The following is a 21,723-nucleotide window of genomic DNA, read 5'->3' as shown; positions in this document are numbered from 1 at the left end:
CATGGCATGTGCTGGGGCTGGAGCACAGAGAAGGGAGAGAAACTGCAGACAAAAATAGCAGCGGTTTGGGTGAGTGGTCTGTGTCATCTGCTGGAATTGAACAGCACTGTGCACAGGAGATTGCATCCATCTCCAGTGGCAGCAGCAGCTTTCTGACATCCATTGCTATGAAATACTATGTCTGGCTGTTACAAACAAGGAGATTTTATCATTTTTACTAGAAGGGATTGTTAAACTCCGGAAGCCAAACATATTGTTTCATGGAGACTGAAGAGATAATGCTGGTTTATGATTAAATGTGTATGATGCAAGCCTTCCTTTAGCTTAGTTCATTGTTTATGCTGAAGTACATAAAGGTGATAATTATAGGCAGCGTACTTTGGTCATTAGAAATGAAGCTTTGTATCATTGGTCATCTCTGTTCATCTCTTGCATTTATTAGGCTTTTGAAACACTAATTCTTTGTGCCTGGTTGAGTGTCCTCCCAAAATACATGCAGCACTAACAATTGCCACTTGAATATTTGTCTACCTAATAACATTTCAGACCTTACAAACTGTTTGGGTTTTTTTTTTTTTTTTTTTTTTTCAGAGCCAAGATTTCCTTTTGCACATGCCTCTTGGAAACAGTGGATCACAGCAGGAATCTGTAGGAGGAGGAAGAATAACTGTTGGTGCACAGACAGTGCCTGCTGCAGATCTTAGCAATTCCTCTCCTTCAGACATAGCATGCAACTGTGAGGCCTGTAATGAACGCAGGTAAGAGCTGAACTCAACCTCAGCAGCACAGAGGTTGTAGTCAGACTTTGGCAGTGTTGTAGCTTGTTTGTAGATGTGTGCTTAAACTCTTGAAACAGGTTGTCTGACAGTAACAGTAATTTCTGAATGGCAGTATTTACCCAGTTTCATCCTTTATTCTAGATGTTTTCAGATGTACTTTTTTTTTTGTGGAATAGTAGGAAGCAGTACACATATGTGATGCATACAAACAGAGGGTAATTATTTTTGTCTTCAAATGCAGAGAAAATTCAGCAGAGCCTGAACGTGAACCTCAGCAGCTACAGAATTACTGGTCTGAAGTCAGGTACATGGTCCGGTGTATTTATCGTCAAGCTGGGACCCCTCTGGCAGATGACCAAGACCAGTCGTTGGTACCAGATAAAGAAGGCATGAAAGAGCTGGTGGATAGGTATATTACTTCAAAGAAGATTCATTCTGTTTTATTCAGGATTTTTCAATACTAGTTTGAATGCATGGGAAGCTATTAAATTCATATGCTGTTTGCAGTAGGAATATAAGTGCATAATTATGAAAGGGTCCCAGAATATTATTCTTCAAAAGGCCTTATTCATAAGACAGTGTTAAGTTTGAATTACCCCATGTGAAAATCTTAACTTGTGGAACAAGCCTGAGTTAGTAGTAGTAGTAGTAGTTAGTCTTTGCACCTTACTGTGATTGTAATACCTGGAAGAAATTTTATAAAAATAAAGAAAAGTTATATTGGACACTAATCACTAGATGAGGCGGATTCTAATTTCATTCTCATTTTAGAAGTCATAATTGTAACTTTTTAAGGTGTTGAAGTGAAAATGGGCTTAATGAGATCCTCAGTGGAGAGTTTTCTGCTTTTAAGAATAGTGTGGCAGACCCTGAAGGGCTCCAGTAGGATCATCTCAGTTTCTCTCTAACTCCCTTTGTGGTCAAGGAGGTTTTTTTCTGCTTGGTTCCAAATGTGCTTAATATACCGAGATCTGAGCAGTCTGACCTGAGCTGTAGTTCTCATGTGCAATTTCTAGTTGAACCTAAATTCTGGTGAGGTAAAGACTCATTTGAAAGAGAAATTCATCTAGCACTGCTCTTAATATGACTGTACACCTGAACTGGCTTTAGTAGATAATTAAATAAGCATATTGCACTTTGTTTATATAAAATCTGTTTGGTTTCATACATTAGTTGTGTACAAGCAGAGCAATATACTGTCCCTCCCTATTAGTCACACTTCGTTTATTCAAGTGATCAAAACATGCAATATAGGCTTGGAAATCAAAGATGTTTAAATGTTGCATAGTGTGTTGGTAATTAAAACTGAATCACAGCTGAAGTGGTTATTGATGTTATGCATCTCCTTAATGGAAAAATTTTGGAAACCAGAACATAATACTGTGTAACTTTCTTACGTACTTGGTAGCTTTCATTACTCAGAACTGTTTGTCACTTTTGAGAGAGATTATTACAATACAAAGACAGAAAAAGGATTTCAAAGAAGGAAACCTTAAATGCCAGTTGGATTATTTTTCACTAAAGTTTCTTGTGGTCTATAAAGTGAAAAATAAAAAAAGGATATGTTTTGGGCAGGCACCAGTATGTCCAGTCTGTAGTACTATTATCATGCAGAATTTTTTTACAAAGCTAGTCAATGTAGGTATTGAATGCATTTTAAAAAAGTCTTCCATTTAGGTAGCATGCAGAAGACCATGCTGTGGCTGTGTAACTCTGTTTAAAAGGCAGAAATTCCCACTTCCATGCTTGGCTCTTGTTAGACACAGCTGGCAAAAAATGGAGTGTCTGGTCGTCTTTGTTGGAATAAGTAGTGATGCCAAGTGACGTTCCTATTGTATGTTGGAATACTTGATGGCAGTATGATAGAACTGTTTTGTGAGTGGTGGGGGAGAAGCATGGATTAGATAGCTGCAGACTTCTATTCATCTAACTCTTAAGTACTCACCCCATTCATTTGTTCTTCCCCATCTCCCTGTGTTGTAAAAAACCCAAAGTGTTCTGTGCATGCTTAAACTCCATGTACAGAAATTTAGAGTGAGATTGAATTATTTAAAGTGGTTCAAAGCAGCCATCATGTTCAGTTTTCTTCTGTAGGCACTAATTTGTCACATGTTAAGAACAACATGGAGAAATGGTAAAGAAGCTTATCTGAAGAGTCTTGGTGCCTGCAGGGTTGGATGCAAATGGAGTTAAGATTTTGAGCTCACAAGTTGAAGTGAAATTTTAAATCCTAAATAATTTTACTCCTCAGGTGTGCAGGCATCCTACTCCTTAAGGTACACAGGAGCTCAGTCCCATATGTGTAGAAGTAGGGGACTGGACTGTGTTCTCTGAGATTTAAGGTAGCTCTCTAAACTTGAGCCACTGTGGTTATTTTTGATGAGGATAATGGTAACTGGTAAATACTCCTAGGAAAATGAAAACTGTTGATTACACACTCTCTCTTTTCTCTTTTCTGTGACAAATATTGTAAAAATAAAGGCTTTGTGAAAGAGATCCATACCAGCTTTACCAACGGTTGGAACAGCAAGCGAGGGAATACGTGCTGGAGATGAAGGTTCGCCTGCTCAGACACCTGTCCCTGGGATCCAAGGTTGCATCGACGTTAGCGACAGAAGGGCCACCCCAGGCCCAGCAGTTCATCTCACTCCTGCTTGAAGAGTACAGTGCACTCTGTCAGGCAGCCTGTACAATCAGCGCCTTCCTAGTTACTCTGGTAAGACTGAAAAAACAGCTTTGTGCTCCTGCTTGCCAGGACTGATGCTGGCAGAGTTATTTCTGGGCTCTTTCAGGTGTCTTCTGTGGTTGTAAATTGCAAGGTTCTTTTTGTGTTCATCATTAGAGACAGGGAGATTCTGAAAAGGCAGGTAAATTTTTGAAGTGTGGAGTAAGCATCTCTTACAGTGGCTTGATGAAATTTTTTTTTGTTCAGAAAGAAGAAGGTGGGATATTGTTTGTGGCACATGCTCTGAAACAAATCTTTAAGCAGATTTACAAAATATTAGATATCCTAATGTGGAGAACACTTCTCTGGTAATCTTTAATGGTATCTTCAGAACTGTGATTAAGTGACACCAACTTCTGTGTGCAGCACTGACTTAAATTGTTCCCATGTTCAACTTTTCATTCACTATCTGGGATGGATACTTGAAGACATTGTGTTGCCTCAGATTTAGTCTAATATTAATTCATTATTTCTAAGGTTCTACCTTTAATGCTTTTTTTGCCAACTGATTGTGATGTTACATTTAGGATTACGTTTTTGGGTATAAAATAGGCAGTAGCCTTAAAAATTTCTTCTTGAGTAACTGTCCATCAGGTGAGTAATACCATAAACAAGTTCTGTAATTGTTTGTTTAAGGTCTTAGAAGGTTATTAATCCTGTTTTGTTATTAATCCTTTCTTGTGCATCCTTTGTTAATGTCATCATCCTGCCCATCCCTTTTTTTGTGTAAGCTTTGTGCAAGGAGAAAAAAAAAGTGGCAAAAATGGGGAATTCAAATTTTATTGCCAGTTAGGTGCAAGTGACTGTCTGAAAGGTAAAGAGTTAAAAACAGATGGAGCATACACTGTGATGGCCACAAGTTAGGATATCAAGTGGAGAGGAAGCGGAGTTTCATTACTGAGGTAGGGCTGTCAATAAAATTAAATTGGCAAAGCAGGAAGATGGTTCTTCTAAGAAGCTTGAGCATATCTGATGGGGTTTTTTTGTTGTCAATGCTCTGTATTTGCTGTTGTCTCTATTATCTTTCTCAGGCTTATCACTTAGCAGTGACCTCATGTCTGTATCTATCTCCTGTTTATTGGCTGCTTTTAACAGTCACTAAGTTTCTAACAAGGTGCTTGAGAGAAGGTTGCTGTTGAGATTGGTTTGCATTGCAGCTTGTTCAGCTGTAAAGCAAATTGGTTTGCAGTGCACCTCAGCTTTCTCAAAGTGGATCTGCCAATAATGAACCCTTTAATGCCAGAATTACACAGCTGATCAGAAAATAACCATTGTATACCTTGTTTCTGGCAATTACTGTGAAATGTAGTTATGAAAACTAGTAGGTATGGGAGATTGCAATAATAGCCATTAGAAAACAGAAGATGCTTGAACTCCCTAGTCAACCCATTTCCTGACAAAATTAAAAGTAAAATAAAATTCTTCTCCTCTTTTAAAGAATGAAGCATAAGAAAACACAAAATATGCCAAATTTTTCTTGTCTTTTTCTTTCTTCAGCCCAGTCAGTACCGAAAACATCTTTCTACTAAGCTGTGACCTTGAGAAACTGAAATGTGAGAATGTGGGATACAGTCTCTTGTCATACATTTCTTAGATTTATTAAATAACCTTTTTGTTAAATTGAGTAGTATGTCACAGCTTGCAGTGGAGGTAGTAGGGTCACTAGTTTTTTCAGTGTGCATGGGTGTTTCCTCTCAAGATTCCAGTACACTGTGGAAGAAGGAATCTTTTCAGCTAAAATACAGAACAGGCAGCCAAGATCTCTAGACTTGTTGCTGCCTTCCTTTTAAGGATGAATGCTTTGCATGTAGTGTACCGTATAAAGGCATATAATGCCTTGAACCTCCACCTGTGAGAAACTGATTTCTCAATGAAATTATGAATAGTTGTCTTGCCTTTGAAAGGAATCCATTTGACTTCAATAGCAGGAACTAAAGCTTTGTGCCTCCCCGATGCAGGGAATGGCAGATTATACTGGCAGCAATTTGGAAAGACTGGTCAGTACAGAAGGGCCCTCAAGTACACAGCATACAGACTAGAGAAAAACTTGCCTGATGTTTCTTTGTGAGAAATACCATAATCTGCACAAACTGGTACACAAGAGTTTGTACATAAGTGTTGCTTGTTTTGTTCACAGCATAATATGGAAATTCCTGAAGAAGTCAGTCTCAGTGAACCTTGAGAGATTATTAGCATTTTATAGAAATTTAAAATATTTTGAAGACATAATACTCAAAATGAAAAAGTACACATCTTGTGCACCTCATAAAACCTCACCACCCAACCTTCTTAATAATAATACTTTGAACTTAATTGTTGGGTTTTTTTAATGCTGGTAGTCTTGTCTTCAGGTCTGATATAAATGTGTTTGGTTGGTTTATTTTTTGACCCACTGTTATTAACAAAACTTTAAAATTCCAGAGTATAATGGTGTTTCTGGGTGCCTGGGGTTGTAGTACTTAAGACCCACTTGCTGATCCGAGAGCCAGAACGTTTGCATTTAATTCTGCTGTGTGGTTGAGTCCTGGTATAGAAAACCTACATACTGCTGGCTATATGTAGGAAAACTTGCTGCCTTGAAAAGTATATTATACATGTTTTAAATTCTTCTGTTTTAATGATAGTAGTTTTAAGGTTTGCCTCTTGAAATGACATACAATTATGTGTTAAATAACCTCAAATACAAAAATGTTCTACTTACCAGAGAAGTAAGCTGTTGGTCTCATCTGTTTAGAGAACTTCATTCTTTAAGCTGTAGTTGAGAAGAACTGTTTATTTGATTTTGTCAGTTTTGAATAAAGATTATAGGTTGACACTGTATATGTGTCTTATACTAGATAAGTTAAAAAACCTGAAAAACAATCATAAGTAGACAATTGTTTGACAAGAAAACCTGAGAAATACGGGTTCAGATCATAAAATGCATCTTTTGGTGCAGAAATGAAAGGAAACTTTGAATAATGTAGACTGAATTTTTAAATTATTTTTTTCTTAAATTCATGACTATTTAGAAGGAATGATGCTATGGTTATTTAAGTCATTAAAAACTGTTTCAATTCTGAGGATTTGTGTTTTAAAATTACCTAAGATCTGAGCTGGTTCATACAGCCTGTAGGTTGGAAATTAGACTTCTTAAAAAATTCTTGCCTTGTACAGAATTTTGATTTTTTTTTTTCCTTAACCCTGGTTTATTTCTGGTTGTTTTAACATTATAGGAAAATGAACATTTGAAGAAATTTCAGGTGACGTGGGAATTGCACAACAAGCATCTGTTTGAAAATTTGGTGTTTTCTGAGCCACTCCTGCAGAATAGCTTGCCAACGCTGGTGTCACAGCTAAGGTAGAGTTTAACTTTTGTTTTGTGGTTTCAAGCAGAAATGAAAACCCATGTTTGCAACCACAGCATTAAAAACAAGATGATGCTACAATTGAATTAGTAAAAATCTTTATAGATCTCTTTTGAAAAGAGTGTTGTTGGTTGAGCAGGCTACTGTCATAACTTGCTTGTCAGAAGAATTACAGCCCCAATTTGCTTAGTTGTAGGTTACTCAGTAAAATGACAGCATCCTGTGTAAATACTGATGGTATGACTGAGTAGTACTGTTTTCAGTTATCAGGCATTGCTGCTGTTTTCACAGCTCTACAAGCAAATTAAAGCCTCATTACCTTCTGCTTCCCATAGTGCACAGAACTGAATTTGGAGTTTTAAGCATCTTTTCACTGGAGAAACTCCCTTGCTGTATGCTTGTAGGTCTCATGCTTTAAAGCTCCTGAGGCATTAAATTGTATATTTTGTTAGTAGGGTTGCTCTGCTTGTAATTTGTGTACTGCCAAAGTGTTTGGGTTTTCTAGGGAAGAGGTGTTAATAGAAATTGACCTTAAGTCCAAACATTTTTAACATACAGTCCATTGGTGGTTCATGTTGACCTCTCAGTCTTGTTTGTGATGAAGACACATTTTTGATCTGTGTACATGTAGTTTAAAGATATTGTCTTGGGTAATTTTCCATGGTGCAAGAGCAGTTTGACTAATTCTGCTACAAGAGATGTTGCACACAGTGAATCAAAAAATTTCTTTGGAGTCCTCCTTTTGCTAGTAGATACAAGAAAGGAAAAAAGGAGACAAAAAAGTTTAATTGTTGCCAGGCTCAGCAAGAAGTCTAAGGTCCCTCATAAGTTACCTGATTTGTTTAGATGAAACTGGGTTGATATTGAAAGCCTTTCTCCCCCTGCCCCAACAGCTGATTTTGTTGCTGTGTTCCACAGCATGTTAATTGTGTATTTTTCCAGTGATCTGTGGCTTCTTTTTCTGTGACTATCCTTCATCATGTCCATGCTTTTGACAAGGCCTCTCTGTATCTCTTTACTCCAGCAATCCTGACTGTATAAAAGTATTTATATTGCCTTTATCTGCAGAGCTGAGAATGGTCTTAGTGAGCTTTATGGTTATTTCTTACCAAAAGCATTTTTTGTTTCCTGTGCTTGTTCTGTGCTGCTGCAATTAAAGTCAGAGCAACTGACTTTGAGTCAGAAGTTGTGTTTCTGCTGTCTCTGTGGTGACAGCCATCTTCAAAGCTTACAAATATGATGAAATCAGAATCTGTTCCTGCAGGACTTTCTTTTCCAGTGCATTTGTGTTTTCTAGGTAGTTTATGTGAAACACCCTTGAACTTACGGTTTTGCCTAGTTTGGTTGACATGAATCATTTTTTGACAGGAAATGTTCAGCACAAACTTCCCATTTCTAGGTTATTTAGTGTATATCTTGTTGTTCTATGATAAACATAGATTCTGTTTGCGTTCATGGTCTCTCAGGATTTTATTGTTGAGTTCTCTGTGTCTTGAAGTGACAGAATTAGGTTTCTCTGGGAAGGATATGTTTCTGCCTTCCATTGGAAATTAGTGGAGAAATGTTCCATCACAGAAGCCTCACATGGAAAAGCAGGGATCAGCCTAGTCCTCTGGACATTTGGTGAACAGAGAATCACTTATGTGCAGTAGAGAAAGTATTGCCAGAGTTCCTTTACAAAGAGCATTGGCCTCATTATTTTCTCTTCCTGAAGAGAAATGTGAAATGGCATTCTGACATCTCAGCTTCGCTTAGATTTTGGGTGTTCATCCTTTCTTTCATCCTTTGCTTAAATCACTAAATTTTTTTGTAAATCTCTGGCATTTTCAGAAAGGTGTTCTGTGGTTAGTTCCAAGGATGCTTATCAGATGTCAGACTAGAAAAGGTGTTCCCATAGGGAGGTTTAAACAGCAGCCTTGTGGGGCTGGAGTTTGCTTTGCTGATACAAGATCAGCTGTGTCGTTATTCCACAGCTGACAGGGGACATCTGCTGGGGTAAACTACCAGGGTCTTCATGTGTTGTGTCTTGTTTGGCTACATAGTCAGCATCTGTAGCTTGTTTAGGAGCACAGTCTACAGACCAGCTGTAAGGGCTGTCCATGGCTTAGCAAGAGTTAATTAGTCAGCAGGGCTTCTGGGTCAGACACAGCATCTCATAAGGATGTATTTTCATAATGAGTGTTTGAGGAAATCCAGTTCTTTCAAAGGTCAGTGGGTAGTACTTCCTGGTGAAGGTGTCAATATGAAGAGTTTCTTAGAGGTTAAATAATATTGATTGGGTTAAGATGCTTCTGATTACATGCAGCCTCTGACATGCCCTCTGAATTCACCACACTGCTTTGTTGGGATGTGACCAATGAAGTGACCAATATCTGGGGCTTCTCTGTCCCCTGTGCTTTTCCAGAATGGGATGGGACAGTGGTGAGGATATTAGCAGAGCTTTGTTTAAATGCCATTGTCCAAAAAAATTGTGTTCCTGATCAAAATATTTAGGCGTACAGTTTGTCAACAGGTATGGCTTGGAAGTCTCAGTTACTTTAAAGTGAGCAATTCTTGTTAAATTTTATGTATGTGTTATTCTTTTTATTACCTTTGTTTTTACTGCAGTTGAGGAACATACTCCACCTCTGTTTAGAGGACTGAAATGTTAACTAAATTGTTACTTTATACTTGCCTTGGGGGGTGAAAGTGTCTTTACTAGGATCATGTTACCTTTACTCAGAGTCACAATAAAAAATTAAAGTGTAAATGCTGTTGCATTGCTAGTACAAATTTTTTTAAATTGAGTTCTTTTTCTTCTAACTTGAGCATATTTAAAAAATTATTTAATGTACAACTACTGTGTGAAAGAATAGTAGTAGTCAGGAGCAGTTATGATAAAAAATTACTGATTTTTGTATAGTAGGGATCTGATTTTCACATAATTACATAATACTAGAAACAGAGGTTCCAAAAAAAGTAGTAAATTGTGGTTCAGTAACAGGATTTGACAGTGTTTGCACTAATAGTAAGGAAGTGTTGTATCATAAAGGCACTGTATCCATTGAAGCTTCTTTTTGTACTCTTCAGCCCACGGGCATCCCAGGTTTTAATGTGCAGAGTTGCTTGTGCACCCTTCTTAAGTGGTTGTGTTGCAGGTTCTGGGTAAAAACAACAACACAAATTTGAATTTATTGGCAAATTCACATGATCAGCTGTAACTTGGTGCTTACTAAGTTGTCTGTTTGCTCAGCTCTTCATTATGCTTAATTGCCAAGTTAAAGGATTAGTTCTTTGCCAGGTGACAGGCAGGACTGTTGTTCTGAGGTTGGGTTGACATCCTATTGCAGTGAAAATCTATAACCTCCCTGAATGCTGGAATTGGGCTTAAATATCACATTTTGTGATGCTTCAATTTTGTTTTTTTGGTACTGGCTTTGATTGCTACGCAACCTCTGTGACAAATTAATTATCACACAGCTTCTCCTTAATTACTGAGTAGAAAAATGTTGTAAAGCTTCAGTTTATTTATGTCACTTGACAGGTCATTACAATTCAGTGTGGCTTAAGCACATATTATTGAGTAGAATTTTGTCTTTTATTATTTGTCAACAAAATGTATTGGGAGTTAGCATATTTGCTTAAGAAACCTTATGCTGTGCTAAGATGCAGCAGTAGGAAGGGAGGTAAGTCTGTCTCCTATTTCTGGGGCTCCTCACAGACACAGCAGTGAGTGGCATACCCATGCTGTGAATTCCATGCTGCTCAAGTGATAGTAGATAACTGCTTCTATCTCGCTTGCCTCATTCTACAGCACATTTCCCACCTGGAACTCCAAGTCATCTAGTATTCTTTTTAGCACTGGTCATGAGAGTTCTGCCTAACAAGCTTCTGGCTTTATTTTTATTATGTAGCTCTGCAGTGGATAGTCAACATGTATATTTAGCCCATAGAATTTGGAAGGATAAATATATAAAGCAACCAAATTTGAACAAATAGGTTTGTCATCTGGTTGCTCATGGGAAAGAGGCTCTAGCAATGTGGCACTTCCCACATTCTTGCTATTGTTGGTTACAGAAGATTGGAATAAGCAGAGTTTGGATATTTTTTGAAAAACTACTAAAAATACTGAATTTTTGGGATACAAGCAGCTCCGTGGGCCTAGGTGTGTCAACAATCACATTTTCACAACATTCTTTTTGGCTGACAGATCTTAGAAGTGTGATTCTTCAGTGCAATGTCTCCTCTGTAACAAGTGCTGTTTGAACTTTTAGGCTTGGAACAACCCACGATTCCTGTAGTGAAGATATGTACAGTACCTTGCTACAAAGGTATCATCAGCTGGAACAGGAAATGGGCCAAGTTGCTGAAGCATGGCTTGAATGCCAGAAAAGAATAGATGATTATGTTGATGAACAGGTAAGAGTCATGCAAACAGTCTCAAGACTGATTATGTAGGGAGCAGCCCATGCAGGACTTGTCTTCAGTGAAGAATAATTTCTCGGGTATTTTTATCCAGGACTTTGAAGCAACAAAATGTAATTTTTTTCATTCATGTCAGTCATTCACAGGAGAAGAGCATGAACTCAAAAAACATAGTGGTGATTGTACAATGACATATTCAAATTGTTGAAGCAATTGTTTAGTGGTGGTCTTTGAACATTTTATAAATATGTTAGCCAGTGAATGAGCCACAGGAAATAAAAATAACCTGTTCCACAAAACCCTCTAAGCTTTCAGAATAAGAAGTGCACTAATTGGAATCCAGAGCAAGAGGCAGATTTTAAAAATTACTGCATGTTTCATAGTGTCATGATGATCATTGTACAGTTGTCAAAATGGAAACTGCAGTTTCTCTCAATGCATAAATATTTGAGACCTCTGAAGCAATCCTTTAATCAAGTATATGATCTGATAGCTTATTCTTCTGAATTTGTGCTACGTTTCAGAGAATAATCATGTTATTGTGCTGACTCCTACATTGCTGAGAGCTTAATTTTCAGAAAAATAGCTGTTTATTTTGCAAGTGGTTGTTTATACTCTTCAAAAATTTCTCCTGTGGCTTTTGCCTCATGCTCAAAAAAAAAAATTTTTTAAAACACCTCAGGAAAAGAGTGAATATCTGGTTAGTTCAATCCTAAGTGTTCTAGAAGAAAAAAGGTCTTGGAAATGCAACTGAAGATAGAGAATTCTACAGAAATTGCCTTCTATTTTGAAGTTTTATGAGCGGTAGGAAGATGGAGAACTAATTTGAGATTCAGTAATACTCTGTTGCTTCCATAGATGACAAACATACTTTAGTCTTATGATACACTGTAAATGTCCTTCAGAAGTTGTTCCCTGTGTTGAAGATTTAAGTGAACTTTTACCATTAATTCCAGTGCCTTAATGATGGAGACAGGATATAACTAATTTTATTTTTAGAGTTCACTCTATATTTGGACACTGCATCTGTGAGCTTTGAGTTAAAAAGTTTTCTCTTGGTCTGGCTGCTTTTGCTTTTTCCTCTTTTTCCAAGAGAAATTTTGACCAAATCAAATATTTGATTGCAGCTCAGTAAAATGTCATCACCTCACATTTTATGCTATTAGAAGTCATCTTTCCCATGGTGTCAGGGTGTCATGGCTGTCTGATATTGCCTCTCTAGTAAGAAAGGAGCCCACTTCATTGCCATCATTCAGCTATTTTTTTTAATGGCATTTCTGTAGAGTCACATTCATACTTGGTTTCTGACTAGTTGTTCTGCACCACTTGATCAGCTCTTAACTGACTTTTATGTATTTCTTTTTATCAAGTGACCATACAGCTGCCACAAGTCCTGTCTTGTAGCATTTTTTAAATTTGCTCAGTGAAGCCTGTATCCTCTGCAGACAGGCACTCTTCTCCCAGTTGGAAAATTTAATGTGATAACTTATTTCCTAATGACCAAAAGTACCTGCAGTGATGTGTGGGAGTCTGTAGGAGAAACAATTGTAAAACTTAAACCCTCAAATTTTAAAAAAGATAGTCATATTTATATTGGTATTTATTTGTAGGAAAAAGCATTTTCAGTCATGCCTTAAACCCTGTGTTGGTGGTAACCTGTGGTTGTACTCTCTTGATCAAAAATATATTATTTGGTATGTCATACCTGAATTTGCAGTGATATTTTTGTCAACAAAGTAGAAATCAGAAAGCCCAGCTGCTGTAGAAACTGTGGATCATTCACTTAATAGTGAATGCATGTTCATTAGTTGCTTGCTTTTTGGCTCAACAAAATTGTGAGGTTTTCTTGTGAGGTGGTGTTTGAAAAGTTAAAAAAGAAAAGAGATTTAAGAATGGTTCTCACTTATGTATTGTGGAACTATAGCCAAAGCAGCCCATAAGCAAAGATAATTGATGGACCCTCCACTATAGTATGTTATACTACTTGTTGGTAAAAAAAGAGAATAGCTCTTGCAAGCAATACAAATATTAATTGTTTAAGACTGTGTAGGATAGCTGTGTCATGCACAGACATAACTTAATACACTGGTGGGCCATGTGAGTATGCTGTGATAAAGTTTAGAATAAGGGATCATGTATCAGTGCCTGTATTAATCATATGCTAAATCTGAGGAAAATCTTTGGAGTATCTTGAGTACAGGGGAGTTTTAAGTATATGCAGCCTCTACATCCAGATTCTGATTTCCTTACCAAACTTAGACTGCATTTACCTAGGAGGACCTGGGTTATTTCAACAAGTAATGGCTAGACAGTCATATGTGCTTCGTGCCAAAGGATTTCCTTTTTGATTTCCTTTTTTAATTATTTTATTTTTTTTAACTGAAATGCTTTTGCCCTGGCAGAGCTTCTTGTTTGTTTCTCCATATTAATGTGTGATTATTCTTTTTTTTTTAAGTCCTGGTCAACTTATTAGACAAAATAATATGGACATAAATTGGTTTTTGTCTTTATGGTGGCTGTGATTGAAGCAGTCATTACTTTTGTGTGCTGAGAGTTTGTGATAGGAGGAATTATTTTTGTATTTCTAGTGAAATAGTCTAGGAAAAAAGATTCACACATGAAATTTGGGAAGATCAAATGTGCGATTTACATTTGGTGCAGACTTTAAAATTTGGAAGAAACAAGCATCCTGTTATATATATATATATGGACATCAGAATTTTCACAGATGATTTAATGTTATGCTTCTGTTCTGACCAGGCTGCTGGCTTCATTTCTTGATTAAATCCATTTCAGAATGGAAGAATACTTATTCAGCTGTCTGTCTTGCTTGTCTCCTGGAGCTCAAATACTTTTTAGCCTCAAATAAGTAGGGAGGAAGGAAGAGGGTGGTAGTGACCCTCTCTTCTCCATTGGGCAATGTTAATAACATATTCAGTCCTGATGTACAAGACTGAAGTGTAAATTTTTTCTTCTGATGGCATTTGAATTTATCTCTCACTCCCTAGCAGAGTTCTTGGGCATGATTCATGTGGTTTGTATTTCAGCTGCTTTGCTCTGGTGAAATAAATATTCACTGGGGAAAAGAAAGGAGGGAGAGAAGTGGGTTTCGATTATTTATGGAATCAACAACTTAAGATACTTGTAGACATGGAATATTGGCAAGGCTGCAAAGGTGGAAGTAGGAAAACTTGAGTGTCAGCTCCTGTTCCCATTAATGCTCAGGTACCAGGCCTTACCCTGTGCTGTTTGCTGTGACAATTTCTTGGCAGGCTTGAGTAGGCAGCTCCCAGTTAATGCACTGGCTGTTTTAAATATCGTTCTCTGGCATTAAAAGTCTTCTGTTACGAAGTGTAGTGAATGCAGGTGGCTGACTTTGATGGTGAGGGTTCAGGTGTCAGGGCACCCAAACCAGTGAGAGTCGCTGGCCTTAAATATAGCTCAGGGGTCCTCAGGAGCTGATAGTTCATACAGGATGAAATTTCTGATGTTGCTTGCCACAGGCTCTGCAGTACATTTTAGTGTGTCTGAGAAATTGTGTGAGTGATTTAAGAATATTTCATTGGGTGTCTTTTTTCTTATTTTTTATAAACACATGTGGACGTGGTAAACTCATTTTTTGGTGTTAGCGTTATCTCGCTGGAGTAAAGGGAATCCAAATCCACTGTAGTAATTAAAGTATGATGCTGATAGTTTCAGAAATTAATTAGGCAGATTTTTTTCCACTTAATACTGCTTCGGATCCCCAGCTTAAAATTTCATCTTCCTAAGTAAATAATGATAACAGCAATAATATACTAGCTTAGTAGTGAGACTTCAAACTTTTATCAAGTATGAATTTCTGGAGGCATGCTTTTGAAGATAAAAATGTTACTAATGGTGTAACCTAATGGTCTTTGGCTCACTAACCTATTTTATGAAGCAATCTCTTATATTCTATAAGGTGATAGATTATAATTATTATTTTTATTATTATTTAGGTAAATTAAAATAAAAATCTGTAAAAGATAACCCAGGTGGTTGTTTTTCCTCACTGATGAAGTAATGCTGTTAGAATGTCGTAAGGTACGACAGGAGGAGTTTTGTTCTTGCATTTTGTTGTGTTAGAGTTCATGAAAGCTTTTATGTTCCCTCAGAGTCAATTTATTTACTAAATCAGAATAATAGCATTTGTGTACAAAAAGTTATAGACTCTTCTGTTCATTTATGTTGATATGATTTGAGAGACAAGCGATTATAAAGTATTTTTCCACCCTTAGATAAATCAAGGGGCATGAAAAACTTTGATGAATAAATAGTGTTAGTCTAGGTCACTACTTTTGATTCTTTTGATTCTTTGGCTGATTAGTTCCACATGTGGTACTTTAGGGTTTACCCTCGAGCCTGCACTGGGGCCTTGCTGTTAATCCAGTATCTCTAGATTTTAATGGATTGCATGGAATCTGAGATGTTGAGTATTTAATAGCAATCACTGTTTATTAAAAATATTATGAAACTACTTAATGAAAAGAGATGTTAACATAAGGAGTAAGAGTGGAAAAATCTGAGTGGAAAATACAAGTGAAAAATCATGTAAATAAATATAAAATCTTTTGTTTAAGTGACTCGAATTAGTAGCAAATAAAACACATTTCATATTGACTGAGTGTGAGTACTTGCAGAGTAGTATAGATAAGCTAGGTTTAATGAAACAGGCCAATTGACAACAAAGTAGGTTTTCTATTGTTAAATCAATGAGTTTTCCTCAAATTCTGTTTTAGATGGCAATGAAAACAAAACAACGCATGCTAAAGGAAGACTGGGAATTTTTTAAACAGAGGCGTTTTATTGAAGAGCAGGTAGGATTTTTTTTCATACCCTTGTAAGTTATACTAATCCTGCACATATATTTGTAAGATGCAAACGTGAGTGTAGTATGTTGTACTAGTTCTGTGCAATCTAATTCTGCAACTATGCCAGGCATGAAATTTGCTCAGTTAAAATGCAGAGAAATGAGATCCAAGACGAGCAGGTAAAAGTCTGTAATCTCAGTTACTACCAGGTCAAACATAAACACTATAGTCTTAGGACTGAAAGCCAGGTGTTTAAAATCTTTGTATGAAAAAAAGTGGAATATTTCTTGCCCTAGAGTGGGATCCAAAACAGCCAATACATTGAGTGTGGAGCTGTCTTGATGTACATGGTAGGGATTATTGTGCTCAAGAGTTTAACAAATGCCTGTGTGTGTGCAGGAGTATGAGCCTCAGTGTCAGGGCAGGTGATTCCACCTGTTGGGACTCTGGAGATAGCTCCTGCAGTTGTTTTCTGGGGAAAGGGCTGAGCTGAACTCTGTTCCTTTTTTTAAGCTGTAACCAGAGAGGGGCCAGTAAAAGTTTCTACCTTATTATAAAACTGCTGTTTAAGACTCAGTGCTCTCTTCTGCAGCCTAGAAGTGTTCAAGTGTGCATCATGCTTTCCATAAGAGTACAGTGGGCTTCGGATAGAGTCAACTCTGGATGGAGAACCTCTCCGTTCCTGTACCAGTATGCAGAAAGAAACGCTAGGCATGAGCCAGAGAGAGTATGATAGTACATTTTAATAAACTTAAACTTAAGCTTAAATTGGCAATGTCTCAAAGCAGTCATCAGTAAGTACTTTGTCCTGTAGGGAACATAAGCCTGTGTTAACCATGTATTCAGAACATCTGGTATACAGGTCTCCTCAGAGGACTTGAGGAAGAATCCTCTTTTTCCTTGATCCTAATTGGCCTTAAGTGAGCTGTAAGACCATGGCTGCTTAGGTAAGGATCAGGTCTGGGCATCTGTAGAAGTGGGAGCTTAGGCACATCCTTGTTTAACCTAAGGCTTGTAGGTATCTAATGAAATTAGGTGCTTTCAGGATTAGGCCTCTGCCAGGTGGAGATTATTTGGATTGTATTTTATTATTAATGCAGTCAAGTTCTGTTTTGGGCAGCTACTCTTGACTCCATTCCATTGTAGTTAACAAATTAGTCCTAAATTTTTTTGATTTGCAAGTTAAGGGTCAGTTTGCTTTCCCCATTTGTCAGCAGTGTCCTTTTGTGCATATCATGAAACAAGACAAAAACTGCTCAAGTTCAGAATGCATCAACAGAAATACAGTGCAAGATGTACATATGAATGAGTCAAGGAGACAGACTTGTCCACTTTCCTATTTCATAGTAGAGACAGGCTTTATTTGAAGAGCATTGATGCCAAATGTTTGTCATTTGTAACTTTGAACTTCCTTTTTGTGATCAAAAGGCCACCTTAGTGGAATTATTCTGAATTATTCTGCTTTTAAATAATTTTGCCCAAAGAACCCTTTTTGGTTATGTAACTTGTCATTATGTGCCATTGAGTTTTTAACGGGAAGACTTGCACTACTAAAACACTGCTTTTACCATTTACTTCAGCTTAATAACAAGAAGGCACTATCTGGGGAGAACAACTTCACAGACACAATGAGACACATGCTGTCATCACGTTTGAGCATGCCTGACTGTCCCAACTGTAATTATAGAAGAAGGTGAGCTGATGTTTTTAGTATGAAATCATAATAAATCCTTACTTTCCTGTTCAAGGAAAAAAGCAATACATTTTTAGAACAAAGAATGTGGTTACTTTAAATAAATGCTAGTTAAACAAGATCATAAAAATCTGTAATTTAATTTTTGAGCAGATGTACTTGTGATGACTGCAGCCTTTCACACATTTTAACGTGTGGCATCATGGATTCTCCCATAACGGATGATATCCACATTAACCAGTTACCACTACAAATTGATTCTGCTCCGGATTATTTATCTGAGATCCGCCCACCCAGTATGTCTTCAGCAAGTTCAGGATCTGGTTCCAGCTCGCCTATCACAATTCAGCAACATCCCAGACTCATCCTAGCAGATAATGGTTCTGCACCAACTTTGTAAGTTGCTTTTTCTGTTTTAAATTTTTTAAGTGAGTTGAACTTAAGCAGGCAAATGACATTGGCAGGCTATCATTATGTAATGCTAGTTTTGCCTCAGAAAATTATTTAATAATGGTACTGTGTTCAGCTGGTCACAACTCCAGCTCTATGTTGTGCAAAAATATATGTATTAAAAAAGATGCTGTCAGATTTCTGAAAATTTCTGAAGATACTGACTATCAGTATTGCTATAAGTTTTTGTAGTCTGTACTTTCCTGCTTTGCAATTACAGGGACATCAGATTCTGATCTATTTTAGAGCATTGTCTTAAAATGTCAGATTTTCCTAAACTAAGCAAGGAGCTGGCATTCCTTTCTTCGAAGGATCGTCATTTCACTTGAATCACTTTAGTTCCAAAAAAAGCCTTTATTATATGGCTTTTTGGATTGTTGAACCTGTGTTAATATGGCTTGCATCAAAAATTTTTGTCCCTATCAGAAGTATCTGCCACCCAATTTCTTACACTACAATCAAAGCCTTTATCAGATTTGAGACATTAGTCTAATGGTGGACTTCCACCCCTTCGTGGTTCCAAAGAGTTAAAGCTGCTTGGTGGGCTGGCTTTTGTACTCAGTATGGGTACAGCTAACCAGGAGTCTCCTCTGTTATATGCTATTCTAAAGAAATACTTTAAAACCCCGACTTGAGTTACTTGCATGGTGGGAACACTGAAATAGTGAAGTACCTGCTGTAGGTACAGTCAGGGAACTTGCCGTAGTGTTCTGTGCTCACACGCCGTGATGAACGAGGACAGTACAGACGTGTGGGATGTTCCTGGTGCCTGTCAGTCACTAAGTTCCAATTCCTCTAAGGATTTATCTACTGCTACCAATGGTTTAGTATTTCATTATAGATCTGTAGTTTCTGAACCCATTTGGGGAGCACTTGAAAACAGCTACGTGTTCTTAGATGTGTACTTTGCCATTTCTGTAAACTCTCACTAATTTTGGTGCTGAAATGTCAAAAATTGTTCACTTTGTCCCTTCGGAGGCTAGTTCAGTTGAATCCAAGTATTATTTACTGTAAGAAGCCCATTTTTAGGGAAATACCACTGCTCCTTGAGGAAGTGCCATTTTATGTCTCATGCTATCTGCTGTGTTTTGTTTCTTCATTGCACATTTGAAATATGCCTAATGGTGCCATCATGTAATTAAATTTTGGCTGAGTATTTCATGGCATGCAACAAGATAAAAGCTCACAGTTTAAGAGCTCTTTTAAGAGCTCTGGATTATTGTAGCAACATGAACTAACTGATCTTTGCAACACTTCCCTGGAGTGAGTAATTAAATGTGCATGTCCTTTTACTATCTATCTGTTAGGCAAAAAAATTCCACGAAGTATTTTAGAGCAGATTTTGAAAGGCATGCAGATGTGGGGTTGTCTACAAACTAATGGCTATTGAGAAATTTAAGAGCTACTGTGATGTGTTCAGTGTTCCCTTTTTACTGATGTGGCATTTAACGTATGGAAAAACTCAAATTTTATGTTGTGGTTTTTTCCACTTAGAAATTTCTATGAAGGAAGACATTGGCTTAAGGCTTTTTTCATCAAATTCAAGGTCATCAGTATCCTGGAATTATTAATTCACAGATTCTTGGTCAGAAAACAGTGCTTGAAAAGTATTTTACCCAAAAGCAGTAGAGAATTTTATTTTCAATTAAGTCATTCAGGCATGTGACTGCTCCATTGAGTAGGATTATGTGGCAGATCGTTTGTTTTACTTGCTTGAAAAAGTAAATTCAGTTGAAAATCCTGAAAGACCATCCGTTGACTCCTAATTGGAGCATCTATACAAGGGATGCCCTCAACTTTTATTTCATCTTGGTATTCTAGCTGCTTTCACTAAAACTGAGCACTGGGATTTATCTAAGCCTCTTTTCCCCTCAGTGGTAGTGATGATGATGATGTTGCACCATTATCAGCAAAATTTGCTGATATCTACCCACTGAACAATTACGATGATGCAGAGGTTGTAGCCAACATGAACGGAATCCACAGCGAGCTAAACGGCGGCGGTGAAAACATGGCACTGAAAGATGAGGTACAGCATTTACAGTGTCCTAGCTTGTTCTGCTTCTTGGATGTGATCACTGGGGAAATGCTTGTCCTTATCCAGGTCCCCATGTTAATGAGTTAATGTTGTCCAGTCTCCTCAGGTGAGCAGTACTAGCAGCAGTTCCTCAGAAGCAGATGATGAAGAAGCAGATGGGGAGAGCAGTGGTGAACCACCAGGGACTCAAAAGGAGGAAATGACTCTAGGAAAAAGGGCATTAAGGAAAGATGAAACAAAAATGGATAGTCCACCACCTTCTTACCCCAGTCAGCAGGTACAGTCATCTAAAAGCATCTTGTAGTAGATTAATTTCTGAAATGTGGATGTTGAATGAGAAGACATTTCCATCATTGATTAATTTTTTAACTTAAAATATTAAGTTGTCAGTAGGTAAGTACGACAACTAAAATAACTAATTGTTACATTGTCATGTCAAATAATCTTTTAGTCAAAACCTGAAATATGTTAGTTATATTAAAAGTTGCTTCAGGAAAAGAGGAAAAAGCTTATTCCTACCTGCATGAATGAGGAACATAAACTAATAAGCATTTCTGTTTGTAAGATCAACCTGGTCTTTGCTAAATGTTAGTGTTACATTATTTGAAGTTAATTAGGGTTGGGGGTGGATGTTATGAGTACTTAGTTAGCACATATTTCTTTCATATTCTATTTGAGGATTGCCTTTCCCTGTGTAAACCCTGTGTATTTAAATCAGTCGCATGACTTAACATCATGGGTCTTGGGATGTTTAGTTTGTTTGTTTTTAATGGTTTGAAATTATGAAGCTCTTACCTGTAAGGTCATCAGACCACCTAGAGAACCATGCCTGGAGTATCTGCTCTGCAAATAGCAGTGTTTGGTTTAAGACCTGAGCACCAAAGCAAAGGATCCAATGGATTTGTCTCTGCAACCACAAGGATTTCAATCTAAGTTACCCTGCAGCTCCAGCACAGACTCACTGCTTTGGGAGAGACTGTCACTTTTATTTCTTCTTATTGCATGAGAAAGTCCATACTGGTGCACCTTTGAGAGCTTAGACAATAATCATCTCCCAGCAGATGTTATCCTCTGGTTAGGATGTTTTAAGACCTTCCGCTGGAAGTATTGAGAGTATTAAACTCATTTTCTTTCAGCAAGTACATCAAGGTTTTATTCTATGTATTGCTGACCTATGCCATAAAAATTACATGGGGTGAGACCTCTGTCAGACTAGTTTGAAACTGGTGAAGAGATTCAGTATTTGTTGTGGAAAATCAAATTCGATTATATAAGTCTGCTTGCCTTAGGGAAGCAAACTAAAATGCAAGATAAAAAGATGGATTTAGCCTTTTTCTTTTCTTCAAGGAATAAGAGTATTTTCAGAATGATTCTGAGGAAGTCTTAATGACTTTCTTTTTTTAGTCTGATCTTCTGGTCAGAGCTGAGTAATGTAGTGTTGTATTTAAGTGATCA

The 21,723-nt window shown here is 37.3% G+C and overlaps 1 protein-coding gene across 2 annotated transcripts in view; it reads left to right on the top strand.

Annotated features, from left to right (window-relative positions):
- FAM193A (family with sequence similarity 193 member A) overlaps positions 1-21,723 on the top strand; it is a 77,414-nt gene that overhangs the window by 36,208 nt on the left and 19,483 nt on the right. The window contains exons 4-13 of one of the 2 annotated variants that reach the window (XM_059845303.1): positions 592-758; positions 1,021-1,188; positions 3,261-3,495; positions 6,720-6,844; positions 11,105-11,249; positions 16,016-16,093; positions 17,668-17,780; positions 17,934-18,176; positions 20,106-20,259; positions 20,366-20,545. In XM_059845303.1, the coding sequence (XP_059701286.1) occupies positions 592-758; positions 1,021-1,188; positions 3,261-3,495; positions 6,720-6,844; positions 11,105-11,249; positions 16,016-16,093; positions 17,668-17,780; positions 17,934-18,176; positions 20,106-20,259; positions 20,366-20,545 (1,608 nt within the window). The remainder of the gene's footprint in view (positions 1-591; positions 759-1,020; positions 1,189-3,260; positions 3,496-6,719; positions 6,845-11,104; positions 11,250-16,015; positions 16,094-17,667; positions 17,781-17,933; positions 18,177-20,105; positions 20,260-20,365; positions 20,546-21,723) is intronic. The other variant, XM_059845304.1, reaches the window with a different exon arrangement.

The sequence above is a fragment of the Haemorhous mexicanus genome, chromosome 4 (genome assembly GCF_027477595.1).
Source record: "Haemorhous mexicanus isolate bHaeMex1 chromosome 4, bHaeMex1.pri, whole genome shotgun sequence".
Taxonomy (NCBI): domain Eukaryota; kingdom Metazoa; phylum Chordata; class Aves; order Passeriformes; family Fringillidae; genus Haemorhous; species Haemorhous mexicanus.
Note: the sequence above shows the minus strand (reverse complement) of the source record. Positions and strands in the feature narration are given on the sequence as shown.